The sequence below is a fragment of the Lethenteron reissneri genome, chromosome 4, assembly GCF_015708825.2.
Source record: "Lethenteron reissneri isolate LAM-NWPU_2019-01 chromosome 4, ASM1570882v1, whole genome shotgun sequence".
Classification (NCBI taxonomy): domain Eukaryota; kingdom Metazoa; phylum Chordata; class Hyperoartia; order Petromyzontiformes; family Petromyzontidae; genus Lethenteron; species Lethenteron reissneri.
This window is the reverse complement of record NC_083782.1, coordinates 6,057,245-6,080,565: the sequence shown is the minus strand read 5'-3', so window position 1 is coordinate 6,080,565 and position 23,321 is coordinate 6,057,245. Positions and strand designations below refer to the sequence as shown.

Genomic DNA, 23,321 nt, shown 5'->3' with positions numbered 1-23,321 from the left:
CCCCCCCCCCCTCCGCGTCACCGATTGTCGCACGCGCAGCAAGAGGGGGGCCCGTCCTGGGGAAAACCTGGACGGGTGGCAACTGCCGGTGGGGGAGGGCGAGCCAGCGAGTGGCACATGATTCCTCGTAAAAGGCTTCAGTTTGATGTTTTAACATCTTAACACAGCTGTTTTGTTGCCAGAAAAAAGGGGAAAAACCTATCATCACGTTTTGGTGCTGGCAAAGGAGGTCCCATGATATATATAGATACAGCATGCTAACGAGTCGGGATCGAACCCACGACCTTCTGTATACTTGGCGAGGTAGTTAACATCTCCTAGCCACCGTGGAGCCCCTAAGTGCTCGCCACAAATGAGCCCCAACACCACGCTGATCTCGTCAAGGTCCATAAACCATCGTCACGCAAACTCCCCCGCTCATCCTCGCAGCAGACAGCAGCAGCAGCGGCGGCGGCAGCGGCGGCGGCAGCGGCAGCAGCGGCGGCAGCAGCAACAGCGGCGGCGGCGGCAGCGGCGGCGGCAGCGGCAGCGGCGGCGGCAGCGGCAGCGGCGGCAGCGGCAGCGGCGGCAGCAGCAACAGTGGCGGCGGCGGCAGCGGCGGCGGCGGCGGCAGCGGCGGCGGCAGCGGCAGCGGCGGCAGCGGCAGCGGCAGCGGCGGCGGCAGCAGGAACAGCGGCGGCGGCAGCGGTGGCGGCAACAGCGGCAGCAACAGCGGCAGCGGCTGCAGCAGCGGCGGCGGCAGCAACAGCGGCGGCGGCGGCGGCAGCGGCGGCGGCGGCAGCAGCGGCAACAGCGGCAGCAGCAGCGGCAGCGGTTGCAGCAGCGGCGGCGGCAGCAACAGCGGCGGCGGCGGCGGCGGCAGCGGCGGCGGCGGCAGCAGCGGCGGCGGCAGCAACAGCGGCGGCGGCGGCGGCAGCGGCGGCGGCAGCGGTTGCAGCAGCGGCGGCGGCAGCAACAGCGGCGGCGGCGGCGGCAGCGGCGGCGGCAGCAACAGCGGCGGCGGCAGCGGCAGCAGCAGCGGCAGCGGTTGCAGCAGCGGCGGCGGCAGCAACAGCGGCGGCGGCGGCGGCAGCGGCGGCGGCAGCAACAGCGGCGGCGGCAGCAACAGCGGCGGCGGCGGCGGCAGCGGCGGCGGCGGCAGCAGCGGCAGTAGCTTTTGACGACAGCCGTCGAACAAAGAGGGTGGCGGTCGCAGCATCGCGCGGCGCTTTCAGAAGCGCTCCCGCGGCCGTCTGGAACGCGCTCTTCCTTCTGATATTAGGAACTGCCACGTGGGAGCTGTGGCACTTTTGAATGATCGTCTCGATTGAAACCCCCGCAACGGCTTTTTGTGCGTCCAGTCCGCCGTCCTTCCCCGGCAAATCTCCTCCGATCGGCGCGGCCGGCTACGCGCGGTGCGGTTAGACGTCCATCGGAGAGCTTTGTGAGCGCGCGTTTTGACGATCGCCACCACCGCCACCGCCGCCGCCGCTTAATTGCGGCCGTAATGAGTGAGATGGCCTCGTAAACGCGCCTCGGATCAAAGTGGGGTTTTAACGATAGTAGGAACGGGCGTTCCTCCGTAATTACATCTTTTTTTTATTGTTTAACTCTCACCACGCAAACGTTTGATCGGGCGACTCGGGCGATTTTACGAAGCGGAGCTTTCGAAGCTCGCCGCGGACTCACGCTGATGTGGCTAGGAGTGGTTAACTACCTCGCCTGGTATGCAGGAGGTCGTGGGTTCGATCCCCATCCTGACGCCTGCTGCTGTATATTTGGAGTTTGCGTGTCTCTCTCTCCCCGAAGTCGCGTGGATTTTTGTCCAGGTCCTCCGGTTTTTCCCTCCACATTTAGAATCGTGCTTTTAGAGTATTTGGCTGCTATAAATGTCTACGTGATGATAAGCCGCTTCGTTGAGCCGTCATTTGTGGCCAGGTCGTTAATGAAAAAGAGCTACACAGCCCAGTGGCCTTTCCCGGTCAAATAAAATAACAGGTTTTAAGAAAAAGTTTAAAAAGTCGCCACACAAACACGCACATACACACACCTAACACACTCTGTCACGCTCACACCAAATAGACAACACACACAGACACACACACAGACACACACACACACGCAGACACACACACAGACACACACACAGACACACACACAGACACACACACAGACACATCTATAATACTTTCTCACGCTTACACCGAACAGACACACACACAGACAACACACACGCAGACACACACACACACACAGACACACACACATAGACACACACACAGACACATCTATAATACTTTCTCACGCTCACACCGAACAGACAACACACTGACACACACAGACACACAGACACAGACACACAGCCGCCTAGGGCTAGCCGACTAAGAGCCGCACACACAGAGGGTGGACTGTGCGTAGCGAGTTAACACCGCAAGCCCCAGGGGTCAACACTCCACTGCTACCGTGCCCCCCCCCGCAGACACCCCCCCGCCCCCCGCCGCACACAGGGGCCCCGCTCTTGTCTGGCCGGCCCGAGGGGACGGGGGGTGGGGGGAGGTGGGGGGAGAGGTGGGGGGGGTGGTGGGGGGAGAGGTGGGGGGGGGCTACTGGAGGCCGTGAGACGGCGGTGCTCTGGGAGGATGAGCGGATAACTTAGTGGGGGGTGGGGGCTGGGGGCTGGGGGGGGGTGACTGGGCCTCTCACTTCTCTCCACCCCCCCACATCTTCCACGCATCTTCCAACACCACCGTGTGAGTGTGATAACATCTCCCACGTCACAAACCTACCCCCCACATCTTCCACGCATCTTCCAACACCACCGTGTGAGTGTGGTAACATCTCCCACGTCTCAACCCCCCCCCCCACATCTTCCACGCATCTTCCAACACCACCGTGTGAGCGTGGTAACATCTCCCACGTCTCAACCCCCCCCACATCTTCCACGCATCTTCCAACACCACCGTGTGAGCGTGGTAACATCTCCCACGTCTCAACCCCCCCCCCCCACATCTTCCACGCATCTTCCAACACCACCGTGTGAGTGTGATAACATCTCCCACGTCTCCGATGTCATGACCCTCTCCCGCTTTGCTCTCGCCCACAATCTTTCCATCGTCCACCACCACCACCATCATCACAACTCTACCACGACCATCACATTTTCTGATATCTCCCTCTCATCTCTCTCCCACCTCACTCCCAAACGATTTCATCTCTATTTAAAGCTTTCGTGACTGCAGGGATTCATCTTCTTGGTTCTTTCGGTAAAGTCACGTAGAAGGGAAATAATAAAATAATAAAAATAAAACATAATAAATAATTATATTTAAAGCTTTCGTGACTGCAGGGATTCATCTTCTTGGTTCTTTCGGTAAAGTCACGTAGAAGGGAAATATAAAAGAATAAAAATCTAACATAATCAAATAATTTATTGTGTTTTATTTGTATTATTTCATTATTTCCATTCTACGTGACTTCACCGAAAGAACCAAGAAGATGAATCCCATCTCTCTCTCCATCTCTCTATTTTCCATCTCCCCAACAAACATCTTCCATCTCTCTCCTGTCGCATCGCTCCCATCGTCTTACAGACACAGGTTTGGTCACGTGCACTCACACACCCCCAAAGACAAAGGCCCCCCGTGTAGCCTTCACAGACTGTTGGGGCAAGTGCTGTTAGCGAGCGGCGCCTATTAAGGCCGGCACGGCACACGAGGGGGTGGGTGGTCAGCACCACGCCCGGCCGCCTTTGTCTCCCCAGTGGCGATGTTTACTGCACACCGCGCCAGCTACTCGTTTGACGCTGAGTCAACCTAGGGGATGCCCGGTTCAGATAATCGTCACGGGTGTTGACCGTGAGCGAGAATCGAACTCGGGTCTCCGGCTTCGTAGCGCAGCGTAGCGCTAACCACTACACCACCGCTCCCCACGCACACACAAGATAAATTAAGGATATTAATTACGTAAAAAGTTACTCATGAAGTTAATGAACGTTATGTACAAGGTTGACTGGCTATCGTATTACAATCTTCACGTATTAATTTGGCAGAGCGGCAAAGGCAGTCAGAATGGGACAGAGTACGCAACACAGACAGACAGGCAGGCGTTGTCAGACAGATAGAATGACACAAAGACAAAGACCCCCGTATAGACATCCACAAGCAGTTGGGGGCACCGCGGTTGTGAGATGTTGACTACCTCGCCTGGTACACAGGAGGTCGTGGGTTAGATTCCGACCCTGACACCTGCTGCTGTATATTTGGAGTTTGCGCGTCTCTCTCACCATGATCATCATCACGGTGGCTAGGAGATGTTAACTCCCTCGCCTGGTATACAGGAGGTCGTGGGTTAGATTCCGACCCTGACGCCTGCTGTATATTTGGAGTTTGCGTGTCTCTCTCACCATCATCATCATCACGGTGGCTAGGAGATGTTAACTCCCTCGCCTGGTATACAGGAGGTCGTGGGTTCGATCCCAACCCCGACGCCTGCTGTATATTTGGAGTTTGCGTGTCTCTCTCACCATGGTGATGGTGTGGGTCAGTGGTTCTTAACCTGGGGTATACCCACCCACTGGGGGTGCGAGATGCCCTCTCTGGGGGTGCTTCGAGACGTGGGCAGATTTTTTTTTAAGGTAAATCACGTGACAACTTACTTTGTTTCACCAAACCTCCGATGTATTCATCAGCATTGTACAATGTTTTTTTTTCACGATGAGAATCAAAGTGGCGCAAAGGCTGCAGTAAAGAACCAATGGTGGAGGTGGCATCGTGGGGAGTGCCCAGCGCTGCCGCTACGAACCCGGCCACGCGGGTTCCATTCCCGCTCGCGGCCAACAGCGGCGACGATTTCATCCGAACCGGTCCTGGGCCTCCCCTACGTGGCCTCGTGGGCATCAAACGAGCACCCGGTGCGGTGCGGTGTGGTGGCGGCCACCCCCCACCCCACCACGATGTGCCACAGCGCCGTGGTCCCAACAGTCTGCCGAGGCCACGCGGGGTCGCGATGGCGCACCACCGATTCTCTTGAGAGCCGGCGTGGCCCCGTCGGCACCGGGCGAAGATCCCGCCAGCGGTGTGGGCGCTGACCACGACGCCGATCTGATCCTCTGATTATATCATCGCGTAGCGATGAGTCGGAGGAAAAAACGAAGTCCAGACCACCACCCCCCCCCCCCCCCCCGCTCCACACACACCCCCGACAACTCCCGTGCATTTCCCCGGCATCTCCCCGGACACCCGTACTCCAATTACATCCATTCATTACCCGCTGATGGGCGCGAAAAGCCACGTGCGGGACTGTAATTGAATAATACCGCTTTGTAGGGGTCTCCAGGGGGGCCTGTCCCTTCATCCCGTTAACTCGGCCCCTCGGGACCCCCCCCCCCACACCACACGCCCCCCCCCACCACCCCCCCCCCCCATTCCTAACGCCCTCCGACACTGCCACGGCCACAGCCGAGAGCCGTTTTCCCGCGGCTGATGGAAAAGCCATTACACTGTCGAACGATCATTACCGTGGGGGTTAGTTGGGGGGCCGAAGGGGAGGGAGTGGGGGGGTTGGGGGGGGAGTGGGGGGGTTACTGGAGTGGTGGTGGTGGAGGGATAGAAGGATTTAAAGGTGAGGGATGTGAAAGAGGGATTGAAAGAGGGATTGAAAGAAGGATTTAAAGAGAGAATGATTGAAAGAGGGATTGAAAGAGGGATTTAAAGAGAGAATGATTGAAAGAGGGATTGAAAATGGAACGGATTGAAAGAGGGATTGAAAGAAGGATTGAAAGAGAGAATGATTGAAAGAGGGATTGAAAGAGGGACTGAAATAAGGATTGAAAGAAGGATTGAAAGAGGGATGGATTGAAAGAAGGATTGAAAGAGAGAATGATTGAAAGAGGGATTGAAAGAAGGACTGAAAGAAGGATTGAAAGAGGGATTGAAAGAGGGATGGATTGAAAGAGGGACTGCAAGAGAGAATGATTGAAAGAGGGATTGAAAGAGGGATGGATTGAAAGGGAGATGGATTGAAAGAGGGATTGAAAGAGATAATTATTGAAAGAGGGATTGAAAGAAGGATTGAAAGAAGGATTGAAAGAGGGATTGAAAGAGGGATTTAAATTGTAGGGAGGGATTGCAAGAGGAAAGAGGGAGGGGATTGCCGACATCCGATGATGCTGGATGCAATCCCCAGCGACGCGTCGTTCGCACAACGCGCTACGGATGGACTGCTGAGACGTGGTGATGGTTCAGGGAGTTGGGGGGGGGCTGCGGTGGGGGGGGGGGGGGCTGCGATGGGGGGGGGGGGCTGCGATGGGGGGGGGGGTAGAGGAGGCCTTCATCCAGCAGCGGAGAGATCACGGCTGACAACGTCGCGGAAGAGGAGGCAGCTGGTGGCAGGCGTCTTGCATTGGCAACCATGCACAGAGACTCGTAGAGTTACATAGAGACCCGTAGAGTTACACAGAGATACATAGAGTCACATAGAGACTCATAGAGATACACAGACTTACACAGAGATGCATAGAGTTACATAGAGACCCGTAGACTTACACAGAGATTCATAGAGTCACATAGAGACTCACAGAGATACACAGACTTACACAGAGATTCATAGAGTTACATAGAGACCCATAGACTTACATAGAGATTCATAGAGTTACATAGAGACCCGTAGAGATGCACAGAGACACGTAGAGTTACATAGAGACCCATAGAGTCACATAGAGACTCATAGAGATACACAGAGACTCAGAGTTACATAGAGACTCATAGAGATACACAGAGACTCAGAGAGTTACATAGAGACGCATAGAGATACACAGAGACTCAGAGAGTTACATAGAGACGCATAGAGTTACATAGAGACTCATAGAGTTAGACAGAGAATCGTAGAGTGACATAGAGACTCTTAGAGTTAGATAGAGACTCATAAAGTCACATAGAGTTACACAGAGACTCATAGAGATACAAAGAGACTCATATAGACTCATAGAGATACATAGAGTTACATAGAGACTCATAGAGATACACAGAGACGCGTAGAGATTGGCATGGAGCTCCTGGACATCATCGCTGCTGCTGCCATCGAAGCAGGAGTAGAATCGTGGTGGTGGGTGGTGGTTCTGGTGGTGGTGGTGACAGTGGTGGTGGTTATGGTGGTGGTGGTTGTGGTGATGTTGATAGTGGTGGTTGTCGTGGTTATGGTGGTGGTGGTTATGGTTATGGTGGTGGTGGTGGTGGTGATGATAGTGGTGGTGGTTATGGTGGTGGTGGTGGTGATAGTGGCTGTGGTGGTGGTTATGGTGGTGTTGGTTATGGTGCTTGTGGTGGTTATGGTGGTGGTGGTGGTTATGGTGGTGGTGATGGTGGTTATGGTGGTGGTGGTGGTGGTTATGGTGGTGGTGGTTATGGTGGTGGTGGTTATGGTGGTGGTGGTGGTTATGGTGGTGGTGGTGGTTATGGTGGTGGTGATGGTGGTTATGGTGGTGGTGGTGGTGGTTATGGTGGTGGTGGTTATGGTGGTGGTGGTTATGGTGGTGGTGGTGGTTATGGTGGTGGTGGTGGTTATGGTGGTGGTGCCCCTGATGACGCTGACGATGGTGGTGGTGACGTTGCTACTGATGGTGGTGCTGGTGGTGTTGCCATGCCTGCTGATGATGATGGTGGCGGTAATGGTTGTGATAGTGCTGCTGATGCTGCTCTTGCCGATAATGATGCTGCTCATGATGATGATGCTGATGATCATGATGATGATGATCATGATAATCATCATGATGATGATGATGCTGCTCATGATGATGATTATCATGATGATGATGATCATGATGATGATGCTGATCATGATGATCATGATCATGATGATGATGCTGATCATGATGATTATCATGATGATGATGAACATGATGATGATGATCATGATGATGATCAACATGATGATGCTGCTGCTATCCGACGCCGGAGGAACCAACGAAGGCCGCCCCCCCCCTCACCCCCCGCGCCATGAGAGCCCCCCCCCTTCACAGCAGCTCCCCCCTCCCCCCCCCACCCCCCCCCCCCCCTCCACAGCAGCTCCCCCCCCCTCCACCTCTGACCCTGGAGGCCGCGAGTGACGACGACGAGACGACGAGACGCTCCTGGAAGGCGGGTTGGGGGGGAGGGAGGGGGTGGGTGCCACCATCGCCCAAGGCACAATTTGTGGGGCCACGATTAGCAGCTGTGAATCCTGGGGGGGCCGTCGCGCCCACCGCCCGTTGGGGGGGGGGGGGCACAAAGGCTCGAACCTCGGGGAGATCAATCAAAGGCTCGTTCCAGAAATTCGGCCGCTGCCAAATGAATAGGGCACCACTCTGTCTGTCTGTCTCTGTCTCTCTCTCCCGCTCCCTGCCTCTCTCTCCCTCGCTGCGGGTATCTGTGTCGCTCGCTTGATTGCTCATTTGCTCGCTCATTCACTTACTCACTCGCTCGCTCAACCACTCACTTGGCTGAGTGACTGACTAACTTACTCAATCTGTCGCACGCTCGCTCACTCGCTCTTGCACATCACCCATTTGCTCGCTCACTCGCACGCTCGCTCACTCGCACGCTCGCTCACTCTCTCGCACACTCGTCCACTCGCTCCCTCGCCCCCTCGCACACTCGTCCACTCGCTCACTCACTCTCGCACACTCACCCACTCACCCACTCGCTCACTCTCTCGCTCACTCACTCACTCTCGCACACTCACCCACTCGCACACTCACCCACTCGCTCACTCTCTCGCACACTCACCCACTCGCTCACTCTCTCGCACACTCACCCTCTCGCACACTCATCCACTAGCGCACTCGCCCACTCTCTCGCACACTCGCTCACCCACTCGCACACTCACCCACTCGCACACTCACCCCCTCGCACACTCACCCACTTGGACACTCACCCACTCGCGCACTCGTCCACTCTCTCGCACACACCCACTCACTCGCTCACACTCACCCACTCTCTTGCACACTCACCCACTCGCTCTCAAACTCGTCCACTCGCCCCCTCGCTCACTTTACTAATTCACTCACTCAGTCGCTCGCTTACTCAGCTGCGCCTTCACCGACTCTCTCGCGCGCTTACTATCACGACTACTGCCACCACCAGTGAGTGATTCAGTGAGTGTATGAGTGTGTGTATAAGTGAGTGCATGTAAAAGTGAATGTATTAGTGAGTGAATGTATAAGTGAGTGTATAAGTGCGTGTGTAAGTGAGTGAGTGTATGAGTGAGTGAGTGTGTAAGTGAGTGTGTAAGTGAGTGAGTGTATAAGTGAGTGTCTAAGTGAGTGAGTGTGTATGAGTGAGTGTATAAGTGAGTAAGTGTGTGAATGAGTGTATGAGTGAGTGAGTGTATGAGTGAGTGAGTGTATGAGTGAGTGAGTGTATGAGTGTGTGTATGAGTGTATGTATAAGTGAGTGCATGTAAAAGTGAATGTATAAGTGAGTGAATGTATAAGTGAGTGTATAAGTGCGTGGGTAAGTGAGTGAGTGTATGAGTGTGTGAGTGTGTAAGTGAGTGTGTAAGTGAGTGAGTGTATAAGTCAGTGTATAAGTGAGTGAGTGTATAAGTGAGTGAGTGTATAAGTGAGTGTGTGAGTGAGTGTATAAGTGAGTGTATGAGTGAGTGATTGTGTGAGTGAGTGTGTAAGTGTGTGAGTGAGTGTATGAGTGAATGAGTGTATGAGTGAGTGAGTGTGTAGGTGAGTGAGTGTGTGAGTGAGTGAGTGTGTAAGTGAGTGAGTGTGTAAGTGAGTGAGTGTGTGGGTGAGTGTGTGAGTGAGTGAGTGTATAAGTGAGTGTGTGAGTGAGTGTATGAGTGAGTGAGTGTGTAAGTGAGTGAGTGAGTGTATGTGTGAGTGTATGAGTGAGTGAGTGAGTGTATGAGTGAGTGTATAAGTGAGTGAGTGTGTAAGTGAGTGGGTGTATTAGTGAGTGAGTGTATGAGTGAGTGAGTGTATGAGTGAGTGAGTGTATAAGTGAGTGAGTGTATTAGTGAGTGAGTGTATGAGTGAGTGTGTAAGTGAGTGAGTGAGTGTATAAGTGAGTGAGTGTGTAAGTGAGTGAGTGTATGAGTGAGTGAGTGAGTGTATGAGTGAGTGTATGAACAAGTGTATGAGTGAGTGTATAAGTGAGTGTGTAAGTGAGTGAGTGTGTAAGTGAGTGTGTAAGTGAGTGTATAATTGAGTGTATAAGTGAGTGTATGTAAGGAGTGGTGGTACAGCGGTTAGCGCTACGCTGCGCATCAAACCAAGCGACCCGAGATCGATCCCCGCTCACGGCCAACACCAGTGACGATTATCTGAACCAGTCCTGGGCATCCCCTAGGTCGACTCAGCCTCAAATAAGTACCTGGTGCGCTGTGTAAACATCGCAAAGGTGGGAAACAAAGGCGGCCGGGCGTGGTGCTGTCCACCCCACCCCCTCGTGTGCCGTGCCGGCCTTCATAGGTGCCACTCGCTAGCAGCACTTGCCCCAACAGTCCGTGAAGGCTATCCGGGGTGTTGGAGGGGGGTGGATCTTTGTCTTTGTGTTGTACAAGCGAGCGAGTGTGGGCATGCGGCGGCGGGATGAATGAGCGAGCGAGCGACGTTTGTCTATTTACTTTGAGTGCCTTCAGGAGCTAATTACTTGGTGGTGGTGGTGGTGGTGGGGCGTGGTGGTGGGGGCACGGGGGGGGGGGTACGGGGGGGGTAAGGGGGGGTGGAAGCAGCGGGGGGGGGGGGACCCGGCAAACACAACGAGCGATTCTGTCCGGCAGCGTGCACGTCTGTAGTAAATTTGACAGACGACCCTTGATAATGGTTCATCAATGCGTGACCTAATTCAATCACCCCCCCTCCTCCCCTTCTTCCCCTACCCCCTACCCCCCTCAGGGTGTCTACCCCCAACCAACCTCCCTCCCCTCTCATCCCACCCGTAAATTAAGAGAACGGAGACGAGACCAGAGGGGCCCAAATTTCAAGGAAACATTTTTCTCCGCGCGCGCGATTCCACCGCCTAGCGGGCGAGTTTGTTTAAGCGGAAAGCGCGGACTGGATTCCGCACGTCGGCTGGAACACGTGAGACGAGTCCCATTCCGAAATAATGTCGCAAATGTGGCCGTGGTGAAGGGCTCCCCCGGTCATTGCGTGAGAACGTCACAAGTTCTACATTCACGTGTGAAGATTTGCGTGGTGGGTGGGTTTTTAGTTCTTTGAAGACCTCCCAAACAAAAGTCGTGATTTCCCTTCCCGCCCGAAACGAGCATTGGAGGCGGTCGCGCTCTGTTTTTTTGAGAGCCTGAAGGTGGGAATTCCACGTTTCCATGGCAGGGGGACGGAGTCTATCCGTAGGGACGAACTCCGTCTGACAAAGTGGTGAACCGGCGAGCTCTGGATGGCGAGGTTCTGCTCACCGGTTCCGCTAACCACTCACCGGTTCTGCTCACCGGTTCACTGGTTCCGCTCACCGGTTCCGCTCCGCGTGCCGGGAGCTGTTGCTGCCGTCACCGCGGCTTTCAGCAACAACAGCATCAACAACAGCAGCAACAACAGCAGCATCAGCAACAACAACAGCAACAACAACAGCAGCAACAACAACAGCAGCAACAACAGCAGCAACAGCAACAACATCAACAGCAACAACAGCAGCAACAACAACAACAACAGCAACACGAATCGCGGGAAGTTCCCGACAGCGAAGGAGGAAGAAGCTGTCGGGGCCGCGGCGCCGAAACGTCGGACGTCGTGGACGTGCGACGTTGCTCGTCGATTAATGTTGCTCGCCGGATTAATAATAATCATTTTATTTTATTTACAACAACAAAAATCCTCATCACAATGGCTGTGGACAACGCTGAGTCTGGGTGTCTCTCTCTCTCTCTCAAGGGGTTCATCACAATGGTCGTGGTGGACAACGCTGAGTCTGGGTGTCTCTCTCTCTCTCTTAAGGGGTTCATCACAATGGTCGTGGTGGACAACGCTGAGTCTGGGTGTCTCTCTCTCTCTCTTAAGGGGTTCATCACAATGGCGGTGGTGGACAATGCTGGATCTGGGTGACTCTCTCTCTTAAGGGGTTCATCACAATGTCCGTGGTGGACAACGCTGGGTCTGAGTGTCTCTCTCTCTCTCAAGGGGTTCATCACAATGGTCGTGGTGGACAACGCTGGGTCTGGGTGTCTCTCTCTCTCTCTCTTAAGGGGTTCATCACAATGGTCGTGGTGGACAACGCTGGGTCTGGGTGTCTCTCTCTCTCTCTTAAGGGGTTCATCACAATGGCTGTGGGTGGACAACGCTGGGTCTGGGTGTCTCTCTCTCTCTCAAGGGGATCATCACAATGTCAGTGGTGGACAACGCTGGGTCTGGGTGTCTCTCTCTCTCTCAAGGGGTCCATCACAATGGCAGTGGTGGACAACGCTGGGTCTGGGTGTCTCTCTCTCTCTTAAGGGGTTCATCACAATGGCAGTGGTGGACAACGCTGAGTCTGGGTGTCTCTCTCTCTGAAGGGGTTCATCACAATGGTCGTGGTGGACAATGCTGGGTCTGGGTGTCTCTCTCTCTTAAGGGGTTCATCACAATGGTCGTGGTGGACAATGCTGAGTTTGGGTGTCTCTCTCTCTCTCTTAAGGGGTTCATCACAATGGTCGTGGTGGACAACGCTGGGTCTGGGTGTCTCTCTCTCTCTCTCTCAAGGGGTTCATCACAATGTCAGTGGTGGACAACGCTGGGTCTGGGTGTCTCTCTCTCTCTCTCTCAAGGGGTTCATCACAATGTCAGTGGTGGACATCGCTGGGGTCTGGGTGTCTCTCTTTCTCTCTTTCATAATCGCCGTAGGAATGAGGAATTCACTTCGTAAGTCACTTTTGAGTTTCGTCGGGGAAATATATAACACAGGCGACGTTTCGGGTAGTGGCCTTCCTCAGTTGATAGCTTTGTAGAGAATCAAACTTGGGCTGCCTTCATCACTTTGTGAGGAATGATGATGGGGGGGGAGGGGGGGATCGGGGGGGGGGGCTCTTAATGGATCCACAATCACAGGCAGCTATCACAGGGGTGGGAAGGTACAAACTGTATGCAAATGAGATCGATTTTAGATTAAATCCTTTACCAATGATGAATTATTCCCGCACGGCGTCTCCGTCCGGCGCTGCTGCTGCCGCCGCCGCCACGGAGACGGGGGCTGGAAGACGCGCGGGCAAAGGCAAAGATGCCCCGGGTAGCCTCTCGCAGGCAGTTTGGGCAAGTGCCGTCAGCGAGGATCCTGCGACAGACTCGATGTGCTTGTTTAAGGCCCAGTCGACCTAGGGGAGCTACGACACCGGGCTATGTTAGCCGTAGCCGGGAGTCGAAGTGCTGTTAGCGAGTAGCAGCAGCACCTGTGAAGGCCGGCACTGTGGCACACGAGGGGGTGGGTGGCCAGCACCACGCCCGACCGCCTTTGTCTCCCTAGTGGCGATGTTTACACACCGCACCAGGTACTCATTTGAGGCTGAGTCGACCTAGGGGATGCCCAGGACCGGTTCAGATAATCGTCACTGGCGTTTGCCGTGAGCGGGAATCGAACCCGGGTCGCCAGGTTCGTAGTGCAGCGCGCTAACCGCTGCACCACCGCTCCCCTCACACACACACACGTACGCGTGTGTATGTAAGTGTAGTGGTTAGCGCGCTGCGAACCTGGACACCCGGGTTCGATTCCCGCTCACGGCCAACACCGGCGACGATTATCTAAACCGGTTTTAGCCCTCCCCGAGGTCGACTCAGCCTCAAATGACTACCTGGTGCTGTGTGCAGTAAACATCGCCACTGGGGAGACAAAGGCGGTCGGGCGTGGTGCTGGCCACCCACCCCCTCGTGTGCCGTTCCGGCCTTCATAGGTGCTCGCTAACAACACTTGCCCCTACAGTCTGTTAAGGCTATACGGGGGATCTTTGTCTTTGTATATACGTACGTACGCACGCACACAAAGTGTAATTACCAACGAATTGCGAATAACACAACTGATTACAACTTCTGTGCGCAGAGAACTAATGTGAGCCAAATATAAAAAAAAAGAAAACCCTCCAATTTTAATTCTATCAATCTTTGGGAGCGCGTGATATTTTTAAGCATAATTACATCTACAAATATTCGGCGAGAGACAAATTGAGAGATAAATCATTTTGCATAAACAATTTAGGCCGGTCCCGGGTAAGAAGAAAAAATAAAGAATAAAATAACAACGTGAATATTAACAAGGGGTGGGAGCGTCGAGTGTGGATAGGAGATGTAGCGGGGAGGGGGAGTGGTGGCGCAGCGGTTAGCGCAGCGCAGCGGTTACGAACCAGGCTGCTCGAGTTCGAATCCAGCTCGCGGCCGCCAACACCGACGGCGATCATCTGAACCGTTCGTGGGCGCTTCCAACGAGCAGAGCTCACATCGCCACGAGGGAGACAAAGGCGGCAGGGTGCGGTGCCAACCCACCCACCCACCCACCCGTGCCGGCCTTCATAGGTGCCGTGCCGGCCTTCACAGGCGCCGTGCCGGCCTTCATAGGTGCCAACCCACCCACCCACCCGTGCCGGCCTTCATAGGTGCCGTGCCGGCCATCATAGGCGACGTGCCGGCCTTCATAGGTGCCGGCCAACCCACCCACCCGTGCCGGCCTTCATAGGTGCCGTGCCGGCCTTCATATCGCAAACAACGCTCGGCCCTTTGAGCCCGTGGGGGAGTGAGCGGTTTCTGTGCGGAGCGATTGAAAGTCGTGAGTTGTAATCCCAGTCTAAACCATCATCACTTCAGATGTCCGTCACCGCTGAGTTGGTGGCGGTGGCCGTGAGCGACGTAGCCGAGGGCGTTGGGGGGGGGGGTTCGGGGCGCAGCGCTAATTGCTGCGCCACCGCTCCCAACCACCACCACCACTCCACCCCCCGCCAACCCCCCAACCCCCCACCCCCACCCCCTCCCCGTGGCAGCTCTCACCTCGAACGCTGCGTCTCTTGGAGTTTGGCGAGGGCGTTGATGTTCCTGGAAAACAACAACAACAACACCGTGTGATCAACAGCAGGCCGCTTGGAAGTTACAGCGCTGCCCCAGAGGTTTGTTGTTTGTTGTTGTTTGTTGTTCGAGAGAGAGCGGGGGGAGCGCGCACACGCTCGCTTGCCGCGTTTATTTACGGCCGCCTGCTGCTACACACAGACAAAGGTCCCCCACTCCCCCGTATAGCCTGTAACAGACTGGTGGGGCAAGTGCTGTTAGCGAGTAGCTCCTGTGAAGGCCCGCACGGCCAGCACCACGCCCGGCCGCCTTTGTCTCCCCACAGCTAAGACGCTTTACACAGCGGTTGCACAACACCGCCCCGACAGCCCAGCGAGGCTACCCAGGGAGCTTTGTCTTTGTGCGTGAACTGCGTTGCCGCACGGAGACTCTTCATGAACTGGGGGAGATGTTTGACGCTGAGACAAGCATTGTAGCCGCCACTGAGTGAGTAGTGATGGCGAACAGAGATGCTCATGCAGCTGATGGTTATGACGATGATGGGGATGATGACAATAACGATGTTGCTGATGATGCTGCTGCTGCTGATGATGATGTTTGACGCTGCGACAAGCATTGTAGCCGCCACTGAGTGAGTAGTGATGGCGAACAGAGATGCTCATGCAGCTGATGGTTATGACGATGATGCTGATGCTGACAATAACGATGTTGATGATGATGCTGCTGCTGCTGATGATGTTTCCACTGATGATGCTGCTAATGATGATGATGTTGCCACTGATGATGTTGTTGCTGATGATGCTGATGCTGCTGCTGCTGCCGCTGCTGATGATGCTGATGATGCTGCTGCTGCTGCTGATGATGATGCTGATGATCATGTTGTTGCTGATGATGTTGTTGCTGCTGCTGATGATGTTGCCACTGATGATGCTACTGATGATGTTGCCACTGATGATGTTGTTGATGATGATGTTACCACTGATGATGTTGTTGCTGATGATGCTGCTGATGACGCTGCTAATGATGTTGCCACTGATGATGTTGCCACTGATGACGTTGCTGATGATGCTGCTGATGATGCTGCTGATGATGATGTTGCCACTGCTGCTGCTGCTGATACAATTCTGGTACCTAATGAGGGCCGTGAGTCGGCTGAGCTCTGCGTGAGGAACCAGGTCGGTTTTGTTCAGCAGGATGACGTCAGCAAGCGCCACTTGTCTGCCCGCACACAACAACAACAGCAATAACAACAACAACAATTATAACAACAACAATAACAACAACCAGGGGTGATGGTGGTGGTTTCTGGGTAAATATATGATGAGACACCTCTGGTAACAACTGCAACAACACCAACCACCACCAACAACACCAGCAACAACCACAACAACAATAACTACGAAAAACAATAACACCACCACCAACAACAATAATACCAACAACATCAACACCACCACCAACACCAACAACACCACCACCAACTAACAACGCCACCACCCACAACTACAATAACTTCAACAACAACAGCGACAACAACACCACCACCACCAACACCACCACCAACACCACACCTCACCTGGTGGCTTCGTTGAGGGCTCCATCCGCGCGCTCCTCCATCAGGTGCTGAGCAAACGAAATGGAAAGAATCCGGTGAGACGACGCACAATAACAAAGATCCCCCGTGTAGCCTTGACAGACAGTAGGGGCAAGTGCTGTTAGCGAGCAGCACCTATGAAGGCCGGCACAGCACACGAGGGGGTGGGTGGCCAGCACCACGCCCGGCCGCCTTTGTCTCCCCAGTGCCGATGTTTACACACCACACCACGTACTCATTTGAGGCCGAGTCGACCTAGCAAAGGCCCAGGATCGGTTCAGATAATCGTCGCCGGCGTTGGTCGTGAGCGGGAATCGAACTCGGGTCGCCGGGTTCGTAGCGCAGCGTAGCGCTAACAGCTACACCACCGCTCCCCATGGGCGGACGATTGTACGGATGGACAAACAGATGGACAGACAGACGAGTGGATGGATGGATGGACAAACGGACGGACGGACGGACGGATGGACAGACAGACGGACAGACGGATGGGCGGAGGAATGGCGGGTCGAGTGGACGGATGGACCTACAGACGGAGGGACAGACGGACAAATGGACAAGCGGACAGAGCGACGAACGACACCGCGAAGTCAACGGACAGCACAGGCGGACAGACGGAGGGACAGACGGACAAATGGACAAGCGGACAGAGCGACGAACGACACCACGAAGTCAACGGACAGCACAGGCGGACAGACGGAGGGACGGACGGACAAATGGACAAGCGGACAGAGCGACGAACGACACCACGAAGTCAACGGACAGCACAGGCGGACAGACGGAGGGACGGACGGACACCGGCTCTCACGGCCGGGTGGGTCACGTGGCACCGCGTCTCAGACGGTGTTGGTTTTAGTTTCGCTCGGCGTGGTGTGGGGAGCGGAAACAAAACGTGGATATCGATCGGCGGCGACGATCGGCGGTGACGGGCACGCGGGGGGGCCGCTTGATTCCTTCCGTGATCGTGTCGCTGTCACAGTGTGAGCTGTCACTGTGCGGGCTGTCACTGTGCGAGCTGTTACTGTGTGGGCTGTCACTGTGTGAGCTGTCACTGTGTGAGCTGTCACTGTGTGAGCTGTCACTGTGTGAGCTGCCGCTGTGTGAGCTGTCACTGTGTGAGCTGTCACTGTGTGAGCTGTCGCTGTGTGAACTGTCACTGTGTGAGCTGTCACAGTGTGTGAGCTGTCGCTGTGTGAGCTGTCACTGTGTGAGCTGTCACTGTGTGAGCTGTCACTGTGTAAGCTGTCACTGTGTGAGCTGTCACTGTGTGAGCTGACACTGTGTGAGCTGTCACTGTGCGAGCTGTCACTGTGCGAGCTGTCACTGTGTGAGCTGTCACTGTGTGAGCTGTCACTGTGTGAGCCGTCGCTGCGAGGACACAATCGAGGGAATGGGCCCGTAGAGAGTTTCATTGCTAATTGTGACTCATCAATTTACAAGCGTCTCTAGGCAATTAACTCAACTATATGTATGCAACATTTTTTGTATTTTATTTCACCAGGTAGGGCCCACCACTGAGGTACGTGGCTCTTTTTCAGAAGCGACCTGGCCACGAATGATAGCTCAACAAAGTGGCTTATCGCGTGAGCATTCATAGCAGCCAAATGCTCTAAACGCGTGACGTTGCTGACAAACGTGGAGGGGAAAAACCGGAGGGGACCCGGAGAAAAATCCACGCGACCACTGGAAAAAGAGACAGGCAAACTCCAAATATGCAGGCGCCAGGGTTGGGAGTGAACTCACAAACCTCCTGCACACCAGGCGAGGTAGCAAACATCTCACCACCGTGGTCCCGCTCATGACGATGGGGTGGGCGGCATAGTGGAGTTTAAATCTTCAAATGTAAATTATCCGACTCTCTGTCGTATTACATTACATTTCTAAGTATACTAGATTTGTGTTTCTATTTCATTTATACCTGATGATGATTGCTTGTGTTGCAATCGAAACGTCGTACGCTAGTATTTAATCGAATTTATTATTTTATCTTCATACGTGACTTACCGAAAGAACCAAAGAATAATTGTTGGTATTTGTATTTTTAACGAGTTTGGCATCTTTCATTTGCTCTTGCGAACTATCGGGTAATTTAATCTTCACGGTGCGATCATTTGACGCGTGCCCTCAAAGTGTGACGTCGCCCGATAGGAAAGCAAGAAAGTGACGTCATACGAGTGACGGCACAGGCTCGCTCACTCGCTCTCAGCGAAGGAAAGAGGACGACTCGGAGAGAGAGGACGACTCAGAGAGAGAGGACGACTCAGAGAGAGGACGACTCAGAGAGGACGACTCAGAGAGAGAGAGAGGACGACTCAGAGAGAGGACGACTCAGAGAGAGAGAGGACGACTCAGAGAGAGAGGACGACTCAGAGAGAAAGAGGATGACTCGAAGAGAGAAAGGTCGACTCAGAGAGAGAGAAGACGACTCACACACACCTTCACACACGAAGCTTAGCTTTGTGTGTGAAGGTGTGTGTGTGAAGGTGTGTGTGAAGGTGTGTGTGTGTGAAGGTGTGTGTGAAGGGGTGTGTGTGTGAAGGTGTGTGTGTGTGAAGGTGTGTGTGTGTGAAGGTGTGTGTGTGAAGGTGTGTGTGTGTGAAGGTGTGTGTGAAGGTGTGTGTGTGTGAAGGTGTGTGTGTGAAGGTGTGTGTGAAGGTGTGTGTGTGTGAAGGTGTGTGTGAAGGTGTGTGTGAAGGTGTGTGTGTTTGTGTGTGTGTGAAGGTGTGTGTGTGAAGGTGTGTGTGTGAAGGTGTGTGTGTATGTGTGAAGGTGTGTGTGAAGGTGTGTGTGTGTGAAGGTGTGTGTGTATGTGAAGGTGTGTGTGTGTGTGAAGGTGTGTGTGTATGTGAAGGTGTGTGTGTGTGAAGGTGTGTGTGTGTGAAGGTGTGTGTGTGAATGTGTGTGTGTGAAGGTGTGTGTGTGAAGGTGTGTGTGTTTGTGTGTGTGTGAAGGTGTGTGTGTGAAGGTGTGTGTGTGAAGGTGTGTGTGTATGTGTGAAGGTGTGTGTGAAGGTGTGTGTGTGTGTGAAGGTGTGTGTGTATGTGAAGGTGTGTGTGTGTGTGAAGGTGTGTGTGTATGTGAAGGTGTGTGTGTGTGAAGGTGTGTGTGTGTGAAGGTGTGTGTGTGAATGTGTGTGTGTGAAGGTGTGTGTGTGAAGGTGTGTGTGTGTGTGAAGGTGTGTGTGTGTGTGTGAAGGTGTTGTCGGTCAATCGACGCGAGTGAACACGCGTGGGAGGAAACCGGAGTGCCCGGATAAAACCCACGCGGGCGAGGGTGAAACGCTCGATTCGAACAAAGCCGGTGGTCACCGTTATCGCTGCGCTTTCAGACGCGCTTCTGTGGCCGTCTGGAACGCTCTTCCCTCCGATATTAGGGAGCCATTAGAGCGATGCACTCTTAAATCATCTCGATTGAAAACTCGTTTCTTTTTGAACGGTGTTGTGCGTTTAGTTTATTTCCCTTCCCCCAGCGCTTCTGATTAGCATAGTTGGCTACGTACGGTGCGAGCTAAGTTCAATATACATGCATACTCCTCACGGACGGAACAGATGGAGATTAGTTCACACTTTGCTGTACCGCCTTCTCCTGGTGATCCAGGGTACGGCTCCTACTTGCAGGAAAGGACTTTCACAACAACATCTGTGTGCGATCCGCCATCCCTCGCTGCTGCTGCTGCTGCCTCCACAGCGCCGGACTACAGGCGGTGTAGGCAGCGCCGCCGCCCGGCTAATCGTCCATTTCACTTGGATCAGAGAGATGGGGAGTGAAGGAAAGAGAGAGAGAGAATGTACAAGGGCAGGAGAGGGCGGGAGAGTTATGGGGCACGTACCGCGAAAGCTAGAGTCGGTTTCCGTCTGCAATGTCCTTTTAGTTTCTTACGAGATGGAGAGAGAGGGGGAGAGCGAGGGAGAGAAAACGAGAGTGAGTGACAGAAAGGGAACGAGAGACTGCGAGAAGGGCTGCGTGCAGAACGAGAGTGAGCGAGAGAGCGAGCGAGAGAGCGAGCGAGAGAGCGAGCGAAAGAGCGAGCGAGAGAGCGAGCGAGAGAGCGAGCGAGAGAGCGAGCGAGAGAGCGAGCGAGAGAGCGAGCGAGAGAGCGAGCGAGAGAGCGAGCGAGAGAGCGAGCGAGAGAGAGAGCGAGAGAGCGAGCGAGAGAGTGAGTGAGAGGTGGGGGTTTACATAAAGCAAAGTTATAAAAAAAATTACGAAATGATGAACGAAGCAAAGTGCCGACTACACCGAGCATCTTCTTGTTTCCACTGTTTGTAAAAAAAAAGAGAGCGACAGAGTGGGAGAGAGAGCCAGAGAGAGAGACTGAGGGACAGAAAACGAGAGTGAGCTAGAGAGAGAGAACGAAAGAACGAGAGAGTGTGAAAGAACAAGAGAGTGGGAGAGAGAGAGGGAACGAGAGAAAGTGGAAGAGCGGGAGAGCCAGAGAGAGAGAGGGAGAGAGTGGGAGAGTGACAAGGGGGCAGGAGATGGACGTGAGAGCACGGGCGGGTGGGTGGGTGGGGGGCGCGGTGTGGTGGGGGGGGGCGCGGTGTGGTGGGGGGAGCCGCTCGTTCGTCGCTCGCAGACCGGCGGAGGAGATAATATCAGATTTGCCGCGAGTAATGGGCCACATTTGTGTCCCTCGGCCGCCGCCGCCGCCGCTGCCGCCGCGGGCAAAACGCCTCGCTGGGCCACGCGGCTTCTTCATCATCCGCGGCGCTCCCCCGAGACGCGGCGAACAAGAGGAGGGGGGGGGGGAGACGCGGCGAGCAAGAGGGGGGGGGGGGGGCACGGCGGCCGCAGCTTGCCACCTCGTTTGGCCGTAATTAGAAAATTAATATTTTACACGCACGCCGTGACGATCCCATTAAAGCGATATCAATTATGCCGTCTGTTTCAATTTCGCCACCGCTTTCCTCACGGCCCCCCCCGCCCTCTCGTGCCCCCTCCACCGTGCCCCCCCCCCTGTGCCCCCCGTGCCCCCCCCTGCCCGCACGCGCGAGGCAGCGTGAGGGCGGGCCGAGTGACGGCTCGCGAGATGAAGGGTAAAGAGATTTGCGTCGCTGCGCAATGACATTGTGCGTTTTACGACGTGGGTCTGTGTGCGTGTGTGCGCGTGCCTGTGTGTCTGTGCGTGCGTGTGTGTGCGTGCGTGTGTGTGTGTGCGTGCCTGTGTGCGTGTGTATGTGTGTGTGCGTGTGTGTGTGCGTGTGTGTGCGTGCCTGTGTGCGTGTGTGCGTGTGTGTCTGTGTGTGCGTGTGTATGCGTGCGTGTGCCTGTGTGCGCTCGTCTGTGTGTGCGTGTGTGCGTGTGCCTGTGTGTGTGCGTGCGTGTGCGTGTGTGTGTGCGTGTGTGTGTGTGTGCGTGTGCATGTGCCTGCGTGCGCGTGTGCATGCGTGTGTGTGTATGCGTGCGTGTTCCTGTGTGCGTGTGCGCGCGTCTGTGTGTGCGTGTGTATGCGTGCGTGCGTGTGCCTGTGTGCGTGTGCGTTCGTCTGTGTGTGTGTGCGTCTCTGCGTGTGTGTATGCGTGTGTCTGTGTCCGTGTCTGTGCGTGTGTGCATATGTGCGCGCGCGGTTCTTGATTTGGGGAGCGGTGGCGCCGCGGTTAGGGCGCTCGCTGCGCTCCGAACCCAGCGGCTGGAGTTCGGTTCCCGCTCACGGCCAACGCCGATTATCTGAGCCGGTCCTCGGCCTGCCGCCGTAGGTCGACTCAGCCTCAAATGAGTACCTGGTGCGGTGTGTAAATATCGCCACTGGGGAGACAAAGGCGGCCGGGCGTGGTGCTGGCCACCCACCCCCTCGTGCGCCGTGCCGACCTTCATAGGTGCTCGCTAGCAACACTTGCCCCAACAGTCTGTGAAGGCTACACGGGGGATCTTTGTCTTTGTTCACTTGTGTACCTGTGGGTGAGCAGACGCGTGCGTCTCTACACGCACGCGGTGACGACGACGACGACGATGATGATGGTGACGGCCAAGTTGATGGCAGCGATGATGGTGGCGGTGGTGGTGGTTGGGTAAGTTAAGGGTGGGGGTGGGGGTGAGGGAAGGGGTGAGGGTTGGGGTGGGGGTGAGGGTGGGGGAGGGGGTGAGGGTTGGGGTGGGGGTGAGGGTGGGGGTGGGGGTGAGGGTGGGGGAGGGGATGAGGGTTGGGGTGGGGGTGAGGGTGGGGGTGGGGGTGAGGGTGGGGGGTGAGGGTTGGGGTGGGGGTGAGAGTGGGGGTGGGGGTGAGGGTGGGGGGTGAGGGTTGGGGTGGGGGTGAGAGTGGGGGTGGGGGTGAGGGTGGGGGTGAGGGTAAAGGTGGGGGTGAGGGTGGGGGTGAGGGTGGGGTGAGGGTGGGGGTGGGGGTGAGGGTGGGGGTGAGGGTGGGGGTGAGGGTGGGGGTGAAGGTGGGAGTGAGGGTGGGGGTGAAGGTGGGGGTGAGGGTGGGGGTGAGGGTGGGGGTGAGTGTCAGGGTGGGGGTCAGGGTGGGGTGGGGGTGACGGTGGGGGAGGGGGTGGGGGTGAGAGTGGGGGTTGGGGTGAGGGTGGGAGGAGGGGGTTTAGGGTGGGGGTGGGGGTCAGGGTGGGGGTGAAGGTGGGGGTGAGGGTCAGGGTGGGGGTCAGGGTGTGGGTCAAGGTGGGGGTGAGGGTGGGGGTGAGGATCAGGGTGGGGGTCAGGGTGGGGTGGAGGTGGGGTGGGGGTAAGGATGAAGGTGGAGGTGAGGGTCAAGGTGGGGGTCAGGGTCAAGGTGGGGTGAAGGTGGTGGGTGAGGGTGGGGGAAGGTGGGGTCAGGGTGAGGGTGGGGTGAGGGTGAAG

At 55.4% G+C, this 23,321-nt stretch overlaps 1 protein-coding gene across 1 annotated transcript in view; it reads right to left on the bottom strand.

Moving 5' to 3' along the window:
• The window catches only part of LOC133350705 (zinc-regulated GTPase metalloprotein activator 1-like), a 110,595-nt gene that overhangs the window by 20,486 nt on the left and 66,788 nt on the right, over positions 1-23,321 (bottom strand). Inside the window, exons 6-8 of the mRNA XM_061565360.1 lie at positions 16,515-16,626; positions 16,070-16,156; positions 14,924-14,968 (exon numbers count right to left, since the gene is read on the bottom strand). Coding sequence (XP_061421344.1) covers positions 14,924-14,968; positions 16,070-16,156; positions 16,515-16,626 — 244 coding nt within the window. The remainder of the gene's footprint in view (positions 1-14,923; positions 14,969-16,069; positions 16,157-16,514; positions 16,627-23,321) is intronic.